At 44.6% G+C, this 12,519-nt stretch overlaps 2 protein-coding genes across 35 annotated transcripts in view; both read right to left on the bottom strand.

Annotated features, from left to right (window-relative positions):
* The window catches only part of Sp100 (nuclear antigen Sp100), a 60,051-nt gene extending 53,258 nt beyond the window's left edge, over positions 1–6,793 (bottom strand). For 4 of the 18 annotated variants that reach the window (XM_006529281.4, XM_017319442.2, XM_030252417.1 and 1 more), the window contains exon 1: positions 6,614–6,791. In XM_006529281.4, the coding sequence (XP_006529344.2) occupies positions 6,614–6,639 (26 nt within the window). In that variant the 5' untranslated portion in view covers positions 6,640–6,791. Of the gene's footprint in view, positions 1–6,613 lie in introns of all 18 variants that reach the window. The other 14 variants (NM_013673.4, NM_001313712.1, NM_001313713.1 and 11 more) reach the window with 7 other exon arrangements.
* Positions 6,794–11,700: 4,907 nt separating this feature from the next.
* The window catches only part of Sp140 (Sp140 nuclear body protein), a 57,550-nt gene continuing 56,731 nt past the window's right edge, over positions 11,701–12,519 (bottom strand). For 16 of the 17 annotated variants that reach the window (XR_001785136.2, XR_003956201.1, XR_001785139.2 and 13 more), the window contains one exon: positions 11,701–12,157. Coding sequence is in view for 13 of the 17 variants with exons in the window: in XM_030255396.1 (XP_030111256.1) it covers positions 12,059–12,157 (99 nt within the window). In the remaining 4 variants the exon portion in view is untranslated. The remainder of the gene's footprint in view (positions 12,158–12,519) is intronic. The other variant, NM_001013817.2, reaches the window with a different exon arrangement.

Below are 12,519 nucleotides of genomic sequence, written 5' to 3'. Positions count from 1 at the left end.
TGTTTTAATTCATCCCATTTAGACTTTCCTAAGTTTAGGAGCTGATGTCATTTATCCATTTGAAAAATCCCATTATCTTTCCTTTACAAATTACTCTTCTGTTCCCTCTATTTCTATGTCTTTGTTTCTCCCTTCCTTCCTTCCTTCCTTCCTTCCTTCCTTCCTTCCTTCCTTCCTTCCTTCCTTCCTTCCTTCCTTCATTGTCTTGCAGAACATCTGGTTTCTTTTCTTCTAAAAAAGACTTATTGTTTTTCATTTATGTATATGAATATAACTGCATGTATATTAGTGTACTACATGTGTGCTTGGTGGCCATGGATGTCAGATTTTCTTGGAACTTCAGTTATAGGTCTCTGCAAACTACCATGTTGGTGCCTCGAATTCAACCAGCGTCCACTTAACCGCTAAACTATCTCTCTAGCCCGGAGAGTAATAGACTTTCTTGGCATAGGCAGGCAGATCTCTGGGTTCAAGAGTAGCCTGATCTATAGAGCAGGTTCCAGTATAGCCAGGGATACACAGAGAAACCCTTTCTTGCCAATTCCTCTACCCCACAAATAAAACAAGAAGAGGAAATAAAAATACAATAGATGACAAAGGGACTGGAGACGGGGTAACATAAGACTTAAGGGTCAAGGCATTTGAGTCAGGGGCTGTTGAGATGGCTCCATGCAGAGGGCGTGGGTTGGACTCCCATTACTCACATGGTGGTTCATAACCACACATAACTTCTGTTCCTGGGCATCTGATGCCCTCTTCTGACATCTATGGGCAACAAGCATATATGGTGTACACTGCACATAAGTGATGCACAAATGCAGGCAAAACACTAATACAGAAAACCAAAATTAATAAATCTCATTTTAAAACACACTTTATACTTTTAAAAGAAATAAAAGATGAGCCATTTTCAGGGCCAGAAACTTGAGTCTAACCACTTTTACAGACATTTGGGACAGAAACCAGCAACCACACAGGGTGACAGTCAACAGGAGTCCAGTCCTACCACACTCAGAGACCACATACCATCTTCACAATGAACAAGAGGAAGGGACAGACCCATGCTGGAAATGCTCCAAGCTTAGGTCTGTGGTTTCCTCTATGTTAAGTGAGCTCTGCCTGTTTTGAAGTGTTCTGTGCTGCTGTAGCTTGGGAACAGCAAATGAGGTCTCACAAATACAGTGTGTCTCGGTTAGTGTTCTCTTGCTGTGATGACATACCATGACCATAGCAATTCTTAAAAAAGAACGTATTTAATTGTGGCTTGCTTACAGTTTCAGAGGTTTAATTTGACTTGTCAATTTGAATTGTCATCAGGTCAGAGAGCATGGCCAGATGTAGAAAGATATGGTGATGGAGAAGTAGCTGAGAGTTCTAGATCTGGACCAGCTGGAAGCAGGAAGAGGGAGACTCTGGGATTAGAATGGGCTTTTTGAAACCTCTAAGCCAACTCCCAGTGACACACTTTCTCCAACATGTCTATACCTCCTAATCCTTACAAGTAGTACCACTCCCTGGTGACTAAATATTCAAATCTGTGGTCCTATGGGAGCCATTCTCATCCAAACCCATTCACACAGTGCATTCACTGATCAGGACCCACTGTGATGACACCTCAGGCTTTATGGCAGAGGGGCCACCATAGCCAATGGCAGAGAAGAGAGTGCCCAGAAACACAAAGGAATATAGGATCCCTTGGTGATTGATTGATCAATGATGTCCTTAGAAACTGACCTCAGATAGAAAACAAAAACAACACCCAGGTTACACCTTGGGGTAATCTAAGTGTGGTGTGAGCAGCCCAATGTCCAACCATAAGTGATGGGGTACAACCACAGCAACCATATAATAAACAAAGGACAGTGGAATGGAAGACCCCGTCTAGAAGAATGATCCAGAAGCTATAAGGAAAGTCTTCTCAAAGCACTTAGCAGAGCAGAAGAACCAATGTAGACACATGGTGAAGATGGGCAGGGAGTTAACAAGGTTACAAAGATGTAGGTTACAGAGGAGCTTACAAAACCATAGAGATGAGCTAGGACCCCTTGTAAAATTTATATTATCCTTCACCACAATGTATTTCTTTAAAAATTAGAAATTAGGAGATGGAGGGATTGCTCAGTGGTTAAGAACACTGGCTGCCTTTCCAGAGGACCCAGATTCAGTTCCCAGCACCCACATGGTAGGTCACACCTGTCTGGAACTCCTGAGAATCTAATACACTCTTCTGACTTCCTGGGACACCAGACATGTTATGCTGCACAGACATGCATGCAGGCAAAGCCCTCATACACATAAAACAATGAAATAATATTTAAGATTCAGTTAGAAATCAGGACTAGCTAGGTGACTCAGTGCCTTGATACCCAAGTGTACAGACTTGAGCTCAGCTTCCCAGAATTCACATAAACGCTGGATGCTACAGCAGATGCCTGAAGTTCCAGCACACCTGCAGCTCCATAGGTGATGGAGGCAGGGGACTCCCTGGGAACCTCACCTTCCAACTAACCTAGTGGACACAGGCAAACAGGAGACCCTGCCTCAAACTCAAACAAGGTGCAAGGAGAGCAGATTCCTCAACATTGTCCTCTGATCTCCACACATGTGATATATATATATAGTGTGTGTATGTATATGTATATATTGCGTTAATACACAGATACACACACATAATATATATACGTATACATATATATACATATATATATATATATATATATGTGTGTGTGTGTGTGTGTGTGTGTGTGTGTGTGTGTGTGTGTATATATTGAGTTAATACACAGATACACACAGACACACACACTGCATTCACACACACACATACTCACATATACCCAACACCCATACACATACACATAGACTGCATCCACACACGCACATATAAACAACATTCACACACATACACATACAGTGCATTAATATACATATACATACACCCACATACTCACTGTCTTAGTTAGGATTTTATTGCTGTGAACAGACACCATGACCAAGGCAAGTCTTATTAAAAAAACAACATTTACTTGGGGCTGGCTTACAGGTTCAGAGGTTCAGTCCATTATCATCAAGGTGGGAGCATGGCAATATCCAGGAAGGCATGGCGCAGGCAGAGCTGAGAGTTCTATGCCTTCATCCAAAGGCTGCTAGTGGAAGACTGACTTCCAGGCAACTAGGGTGAGGATCTTATGCCCACACCCACAGTGACACACCTACTTCAACAAGGCCACACCTCCAAATGGTGCTACTCCCTGGTCCAAGAATATACAAACCATCACACTCACACACTGCATTTACACACACATGCTCATGTAAGCACAGTATTCACACACACACACACACACACACACACACACACACACACACACACACACAATACTGCATTCGCACACACTCACTCACACATACACACACTACATTCACACACAGAGATTTTTTTTAAGCTGTAAAGGAAAGAAACCAAGCTACTAAACATTAAGTCATTGTCATGGGGGAAGACCAGGAGACAGCCTTACACATAAAAAGATTAAAATCCTAACAAAGATAGCACAGGAGCAGTGAGAACTGGGGGGCTAATGTGGCTCCAGGGTAGAATCCTTTTGTCTAAAAAAAGAGACAGACGAAAAGAAACAAACTTTCCCTGAATAAAGATAGATTCCCACATGTTACCTGAAGAACACAGAACTGTGATCCAAACAAAACAAACAAAAACTCATGCCAGGCCAGGTAGGGCAGGCCTTTAAGCCGAAGGACTCAGGAAGCTGAAACAGGAAAATTACGGTTTCAAGGCTATCCTGGGCAACTGAATGAGATTGTGTCTCAAATTAAAAAGTAAAGGGAGGGCTGGAGATATAGTTCAGAGGTAGAGAACTTGCTCCGCAAGGACAAAGCTCTAGGTTCAAAGGCAGCCACGGCAAGCAGAAACACAAAAGCCCCAACACCCCAAGGGTGCTGGATTTTCTCAGTGGCTTCCATTATCACTTTATTTATGGATGTGTCTTTCTTACAAGATCAATACTACAATTCAAATTTAACTTTGTATAAGAGGAAACCCACTATACACAGTGCCAAAAGACAAGGGAGAATATAGCTACGGTTTCTCAAGACATTTAGCCAGTGCATAGAAGAAGTGCATATAAAAACCACATAGGGGTTTTTATACAAGAAAAATAAATGAATTAAATCTGTTAAAAAATAAATGAACACCTGACTAAAGATATTGAAAACAGACCAGTGCTGGAGAGGGAGCTGAAGGGCCAGTGCATAAGAAACGCAACCCATTTCCTGCTTAATAGAGAGACTGCAAAACAGCACACATCTCTATTGCCTTTGTGTACTTGGGCTGAGAGAGGAAGACGCCTCACCTCAGTAGCTACTGGCAGGGAAATGCATAGACTTTGCCTCCTCAGCAGCCATTTGGCAACGTCTATAAAGCAAGTAACGCCCTTTGTCTCGGTAGTCCCCTGATTATATCTTTGATTCAAGACAAAATACTAGTCAATAAGCATAATGCATTATACGGCCAACGTTCCCACAGCTTGTGGGTGACAGTCAACTATGGTAGTGAGCGAAAGTTCATCAAAAGGAGACTGGTTTAAACTGGTTTAAAACTCGTGGAAAGGACTGGCAAGCTGGCGCAGTGGAAAAGGAGCCAGCAACCCAGCCTGATGACTTGGCTCGGATCCCAGAAGCCACACGGAAGAAGGGAGGTACCACCTCCTCTATTTTGCCCCCTGACTCCATGACACACGCAAAGCTGCTGCACGTGTGCACACATAAATAAGCATGACATTGAATGATACGTTTCTTGGTTCATATACAAGTGCTCTGAATGGCAGGGAGCTGTGAAAAAGAGTAAAGTAAGTGTACCCTCATTACACGGAGGACCTCGCCAAGGCTTCTACTCTTTAAAACAGGCTAAGGCTGAAAACACCTCACACCATTACAAAATGAAAATATGCATTAACGAAAACAAATTATACATGAAATGCATTTGGAAAGATAAAGGGGCTGGAGAGATAGGTCAGCAGTTAAGAGCAAAGATTGTTCTTCAAAAGGACTGGAGTTCAGCTCCCAGTCTGTCAGCTCATAGCCATCTATAACTCCAACTACAGGGGACCTGACATCCTCTTCTGTCCTCCAAAGGCACATTCCCTAATAGTGTACACACTCTTTTCTCTCTCTCTCTTACACACACACACACACACACACACACACACACACACACACGCACGCACGCATGCACGCACGCGCGAGACCCAATAAATATTTTGTAGACAATAAGAAAGACCCAGGTATGGTATTGTACACCTTTAATCCCTGTACTTGGGAGGCAGAGGCAGATGGATCTCTATTGTAAGTCCAAGTCCAGGCAGGTTTACATAGCAAGTTTCAGGTCAGCCTGGACAACATAATAAAAAAGATCAAGAGACCGTGCCTTAAAATAAAAAATAAATAATATAAGGAAGATTGAGCCCAAGGAGTGGGCTAAGTATATGGGGGCAGCTGAGGGGTCTTATCCTTTCTATATTTCCACAAGTTTGAAAGCTTATAAACCACATTTTATTATGAAATGGTCCTGGTGGTCTAGGCCTGTAACCTCAGTCACTCAGAGGCTCACAAGTTCAAGGTCAGCCTAACCTATACAATGAGTTCCACACTGGTGTGAGTAACTTAGCAAAACCTTGAGTCAAAGTTCTAAAAAATAAATAGAGATATATAATCAGGCATATTCAAAGTCCGAGGTTCATCTGCAGTACTGAAAAAAAAAATGTATTACGTCCTTCGTACTAACAAAAACACTGCCCAACATTATTTATGCATAGTAGCGCATCTGAGTTACTGGAGCAAACAGAATTCTACTGTTTCCTGCCAGAGCTAACATCCACCTAGAACAGAAAACTAAAGGGAAATAGAAATATGTGGCTTGCCCTGACCTTTGCAATCAAGGCCCTTTCTTGTCTTTTGTCTTCCTTGGATCGAGGTCTGACAGTGAGAGCTTAAACCAGGAGTGAGCCTGGGCACAGCTTTCTTGGTGACAAGTCCTGCCAGACAGGTAGGAGAAACAGGGCAGCGGGTGCCAACTGTTTACCCAGCATCGTCTGCTATTTGGACTTCTTCCCTGAGGTGACTTTCCTGCAGGAGTCCTGCTCTAATGCAGAGAGAGGCAGAGGGACTGAGACCGCTTGGGTCACAAGATAATAACAGAACCATGCCACAGGAGTCCCTGTCAGCTGTGGCCAAAGTCTCCCTCTGACAGCTGAGCAGTGGTCATAAAGACAGTTATGACTTGTGTACAATCTGGCAAGCTTGTCTCTCTCGGCAGCGGATATCAAACTCAAGTGTTCAGGTATGCTGATGTTCTCTCTCTTTCTCTCTCTGTGTCTGTCTGTCTCTCCCTCTCTCTCTTTCTCTCTCTCTCTCTCTCTCTCTCTCTCTCTCTCTCTCTCTCTCTCTGTCTCTTCACCTCATCACCCCCAAATCTATCCCCTCTCATTATAGGCCAAAGCTACTTCATGTCAGGCGGTTTGAACTGACTGAAGCTTGGGTCACTAATTCAAGACATAAAATCAACCGTGTTGTCAGAGGAAAAGGTTACAGAGGGAAAAAGACTCACCTGGGGCTGCCGTCGCTCCCTTCCATCTTCCACAGCTGCCTGGGGCCTGGGACAGTGAGCTCTGATCCCTTGGTATCTGCACAGGCTTCTGTGTGTTTGCCTTGGGCCACATCTGAGAGCAGGAAGTGAGCCCAAGCACTAAGAAACCAGAGAGGGCTCCGCCCTGATGGGGAAAAGAAAAACGAAAGTAATTCTCTAATCTCAAGGGTGCTGCTGTGAGATCCTGTCCCATCCATCATTTTTGGAATGTTGTAGCAGGGAGGAGAAAGGGGACCTAGAGGATTGCAGAAGGGTACACCAGGACAAGCTGAGCCAGTTCCTGAGAGTGCCTTCTTTATGGAAAGATGGGACAAACAAACAAAACAAAACAATTAAAACCCCTCCACAGAAACTCAAACTGTACTCTCTTGCTCCTGTGTCTAGGAGGGGAGCAGGGATCCCCCCAGGGTTGGTTGCCATGTCCCTGGCTGAAGTGACTTGGGTAAGGAGACAGCAGGGAAGGAAGGTCAAACACTTGCAAGGTATCTCTCAGGCCAGCAGGAGACCCAGGAATGTGGCCAGGACAAGATTTCTCAGACCCAGGATTGAGGACATCCCCCAACTCCATAGACATTGGGTCAGAGCAAGACTTGGGTCTCTGAAGACTTGTCATCCCAGCCTAGAAGTCAAAGGCAGGAGGAAGCTGCAGCAGTGGCCACCAGGGCATGAAGACAAAGATGTGGTCCTCCCTTCTGAGGTGCAGATATGATAAGTAGTGATGAGCTGTCACCTCCAGTGAGTCTTTCTAGGAGGCCCCTCATGGATCATTAGGATATATCAAGTTCTCTCTGTTCCTCCTTCTGGGAGCACTTTCTCTGAGGGACTTGGGGACCTGAGGTGAGCCTCTACCCTGACAGGTCTCCCAGCAGAGAGTCTGCTTGCCTCTTTCTCATCCTTTAGTTCACATACACAGGGATAGGCTGGTATGAAGCTGGGGTGGGTATGACTCACAAGAGTAATGTGAGGCCATGCCTGAGGTTAGCCTTTGGGGTCTTTTAGTGCCCCACATTTTAGCCATGTCTCCATTTCTACTTCGATCTAGAATAAGAAACTTTGGGATGATTTTACAGGACTCTAAGTAACAAGACTTTGCAGAAGCACCTCAAAGCTAATGTGTGCATGGGAATCCAATGTCTATATGTTGCTGGTTCAGTTCCTTCTTGGAGACCCAGAGGAGTGCACACAGGGAGAGCTGAACTATCACTATACTATCCAGTGTCTGACTGGAACTCCTGAGACCTGAAAGCCCAGCTCCACAGTAAAGTGTAACTCTTGGGAGATGAGGTGCACAGGGAACAGAACATTGCTACACCTACTTACCCCAAAGCAGCTCTGGAAGAATGCTATTAAAGGGTCCCCCCTTCCCTGAATACCCCGCATCTCAGTTTCCAGCTATAATATTGGCAGAATTGTTCATACAGAAATCTAGAACATTCTGGCCTTGTGTTACTCTACCTGGGTGAGAATAAGATGGCTATCATAACTTTGAATCAAATTGGAAGCAAGCTTTGATACTGTCAGGATGAACTCTGGCCAGGTCTATTCCTGGATGCACAAAAGAATGGCAAATTTCACAGAAGCTTAAATGAGTAGCCCCATAAGGCCACCATATTTCCCTTTGTGTCCAATCAGGGGGAATTATGCTTCCTGATATAATTCCTGCCTGCATCCAATCAGGCAAGCATACATGTTGACATGTTTCCCACATACGTACCTCCTGCCTACATGTGACCAAGCACATCCTATGTAGTTGGGGCAAACAAATCTGTGTAGGGAAGTGAAAACATGTGTCTTGTTTCACAGAGGCATTCTTGTTTCACAGATCTCTTTGACACAGTAATTAAATTTAAAGCATAACTTTGGCTGTCATGCTTTGGAAAACCACACAACATGGCTTCAAAACAAGGTAGAATAAAGGTTTCAGGAGGGGAAACTTCAGTTTTCAGGCCATCCTGGAAGAGGTTGCATGTCAGATGAAAGACTGAAGATACTTACAGAAACATCATGGGACACATGGTTTGGAAGGCACTTGGCAAAGTAAAAGTATTCTTAGGTTCTGAGAGCCCATTCTTGTACAAGAGTGATAGGAGTGGCAGCTACCGACCAACTCTTGCTTAGGCCAGAATTTAGGCTTTTGTTGCAGCAGAGGGGACACATGATTGTAATGGCTCAGATTGCAAGCAATCTGTTTATGAAAGGCAACGCTCAGCTTTCAGTTCAGAGGGCATTAGACAAGCCCTGGACTTTCATTTTTTGGAGATCTGCTCTTCACTCTCCAGACCCTGGTTGTTTTGTGTTTTGTTTTTTTGTTTTTTCATAACTATACTCACCACAAAGCCTCCTGCCAAAGGTTTTGTTTTGTTTTTTTCCTGCCCTAATCAGGGCGGTGTTTGCTCCCAAGTTCAAACAAAGGGAAGCAGGAAGTTAATTCTGGGCTAGCTGCCTCCCAACTTTTGACATCTCTCCCAAATCCTGTCTGAGTTCTTCCTTTTGTAGAAACCTCAGGTTGTTTGGGGTTTTTGCTTCCAAAGTCACTGCCTGAGTAACAGTTTGTAGGCAGGAGCTTCTTCACCAACAGTTAAGACAAGCTTCTTTATTTCTCACCAAATAGCAGCAAAGGAGTTTTGGTCCCTTCCATAGCCAGCTTGACTCTGGAGGCACGAGAGGATCCAGACAAAGCCCCCTGAGCTTTCTACCCACTCAGAGGGTGGCATGGCCCTTACTGATCAGCACAGCCATGAAGAACGCCTTTTAAAAGAGAGACACAGCTCAAAACCACACACTCCTGTGCTTTCCTGCTCACAGGAATGAGCTACACACCTGTGGCAAACACACGGCTGTTCTACACATTCTGCTGGAGTTAGTAGCAGCCTTATTGACAGGAATGATGTAGGCGATGTTCTAAGAAGCCTCAAAATCCCTTTTCTTTGCTGAAGGGGGTGGAGGGATAGCATCAGATCTGGTTTTTGTTTTAGACACTTGTTAAGTAGTCTTTACTTTCTAAGGGACTCTGGTTACAGCCCTCCCTCTACCTCTGGCTTTTAACAGGATAGCTGACTTCCACCATGTGCCCTCTTTGCCCACCACTCTTTTGATAGGTATAAAGCAGTATCTTTATAGGTTGCCCTGTTGTCCTGCCTTCGGTAGCATTAGGTCTCTACCTGTCTCTCTATAGAAATCACTTAGTCTGGCTGCGACAGTTGAGTGATTCTGGTTATCTGGAACCGAATCTTTCTATTGTTACTATAGAAATAGGAATTGAGAGATGGTCTCACCATTGTTCCATCCTTCAGAGAGCAGCCAGTGCTGAGCTGATCAAGGATGCTCATGACCCCAGCAGTGTTCCTGATCACCTCATTAAGTTCATGTCTCTGAGTGACACTAAGGAACACGGTCATCTATCTCATGGGCTATTCTCCAGTACTAGAGAGTAGAGTCATCTCACTACTTCAGTTAGATTTGTAACCCTGAGTCTGTGGTCATGGTTCCAATAATGAAGCAGCACTTCATCAATGTGTGCTGAAAATAGGAGGAGCATACAGGAGCTGCCCAGGGACAGCCTAGACCGATGACCCTTGCCATCACCAGACTGATTAGCTTCTACAGCACAGAAGAACACATAAGTGTTGATAACTCATGGGTGCCAGGCTAACCAACTCAGCTACCACCAGGCCCAGATACAGGGCTTTGACCTGACCAACCCCATCATCTACCCCAGCTATGAACTGCTGGAGCAGGTGAATGGATCAGTGCTGCTCTTCCAAAGCTGCAGGATCTCCATGACACAAGGCAACAACAGGATATCTGAGATGCATCCTGGGGAGGATCCAGTATTGATGGTAGAGCAGAGCCAGAGGCTTCGAATCAAACCAATGACCAAATGTTCATTGCAATGAACATTTGCAAGAAGAGCTGTTTGGATACTGTGTAAACCGTGTGACACACTGCAGCTTTCATGGCAAGATTGTTTTTGTTGTCATTGTTTTCTTTTCTTTGGGGGCGGGGGAGGTTGCCAGGGTAGAGGGGGATAGGACAGGACTGGAAGATGAGTGGGAATTGTAGTGCATGATGGGAAATTCACCAAGAATCAGTTTTTTAAAAATTTAAACTATTGATAACTCTGTCAGCCAGTTTAGTTTTCCAGCTTTCTTTATCCAGTATCTAAACCCAAACACAATCTCCATGCCTCTCCTGTAGGCTGGGCTTGTCACTCCTTTAATGTGAGGCCCCTTTCACATGACTTCCAGCCCTAACCTTGGTTTGTCTACTGAGCTATGCTGGGAATCCCCTGTGTAGTCTTTATTCAAGCTAGATGGGGGACATAGATGGCTCTTCATTGCAAGGAAGAGTAAAGGGATCCTCTCATAGACAAATAGGTTCAGGGAAACAGGTTCAAAGTCCTCACTCTGAGTCTCAGGACCCTGACATTGGCACAAGACACTTCCTGAACCTAGAATGCAGTCTTCTTGGGAGTTCTGTCTTTGTGAACACAAGGGCCCAGCACATACATGCTTTTGCTGCAGTCTGACTTATGGCTGCAGATATGAGTGACTCTTTCCTCATGATTACTTGGGATTGCTCGATCTAAGGAACTCATATCCATCTATTAGTGCAATGCAGCAAGTGTCACCAGACCCCATCTTTCTTACAGTGACCTTTTCTCCATCCATTATCAAATATGCCACTTTGTGTCAAATATGCCACTTTATGTGTAGTTCACATAGTCTGTAATGCCGTTCTACAGGTTAAAATTTGGCCCCAGTGCTGGTTTAACACCTGAGAACCTTTGGTTAGACAGTGACCAACCTTGAGAACCCCACCCGAAGGCTTTGCCTCTGGGACATTATCTTATAGTGAGTCTTCCTAGACACAGGTCCTGAGTTGAGAGCCTTTTTCTGTCTTACTTGATGAGTGGTTTGTTTTTTCCAGAAACCTTTATAAGCCAGGGTAGCTGAGGGTCACTATGTAGCCCAGGCTCGCATTGCATTTGCAGCTATCCTCCTGCCTCAGCCTCTCAAGGACTGAAGCTACAGGAATGAGCCACCATATGGTTTGAAGTCCTGGAAGCTTATGGTTTATTGTGGATTGTTCTCAGGAGAGTAAGAGACAAGAAAAGCAACATATATGTGGGGGGAGGGGTTGAAGTGGTGGTGGAGCAAAGCCAGCTGGAGACAGGCTCCAGCCTAGACCCTTGAAGACCAGAGAGCAGCAATGCACCATACTCTTGATTTCATGGGGAGAAAGGGGGATGGACCCCCAGGCCAGGAGGTGTAACTCCTAGCTGCACCTGTTTCCATATGACCAAGAGTAATCATCCGGGAATGATAGAGTCTATAAAGAACACTCATTGCTGCTGCAGGTGAGACAGACATGGCCAGGTGACACCAGCCATGTCTCTGATTTTAGTCAACTCTTTTCATTTGTTTCCTGAATAGCAAACACTTCCTTGAAACTCTTCTCAAACTTGGACTCCAGTCTAAATCCCATTTCGCCAAACTTAGGGTCCTAAAAAAAAAAAAAAATAATGTAGAGAAGAATGATGGTACTCATTATCAGTGACAGAAACACATCCTCCCTCTTGGTACTTCTATTCTCTGAGGGACTCCATTAGGTGCACGGTTCATTCACATGTAAAGGACCTTAGAGTTTGGTATTTCTGAGAATCTTGACTACGGGGAGTAAGAAGCAATCTCGGGCTGGGGAGTTGCCTCAGTGAGTCAGTGTTTGCCACACAAGTGAGAGGACTTGAGTTCAGATCCCCCCCAAGCCTGTGGAAAGCTACATGCACTCCACTGTGGTTGACAGTTGCCTTGTCTCAAAGAAGCTGAGATGGAAAAAAACACACATGGTTGCCCTCTACTTTGACT

Source organism: Mus musculus, chromosome 1 (assembly GCF_000001635.26).
Source record: "Mus musculus strain C57BL/6J chromosome 1, GRCm38.p6 C57BL/6J".
Lineage (NCBI taxonomy): Eukaryota > Metazoa > Chordata > Mammalia > Rodentia > Muridae > Mus > Mus musculus.
The sequence above is the reverse complement of the archived record's forward strand: the minus strand, read 5'-3'. Positions and strand labels throughout refer to the sequence as shown.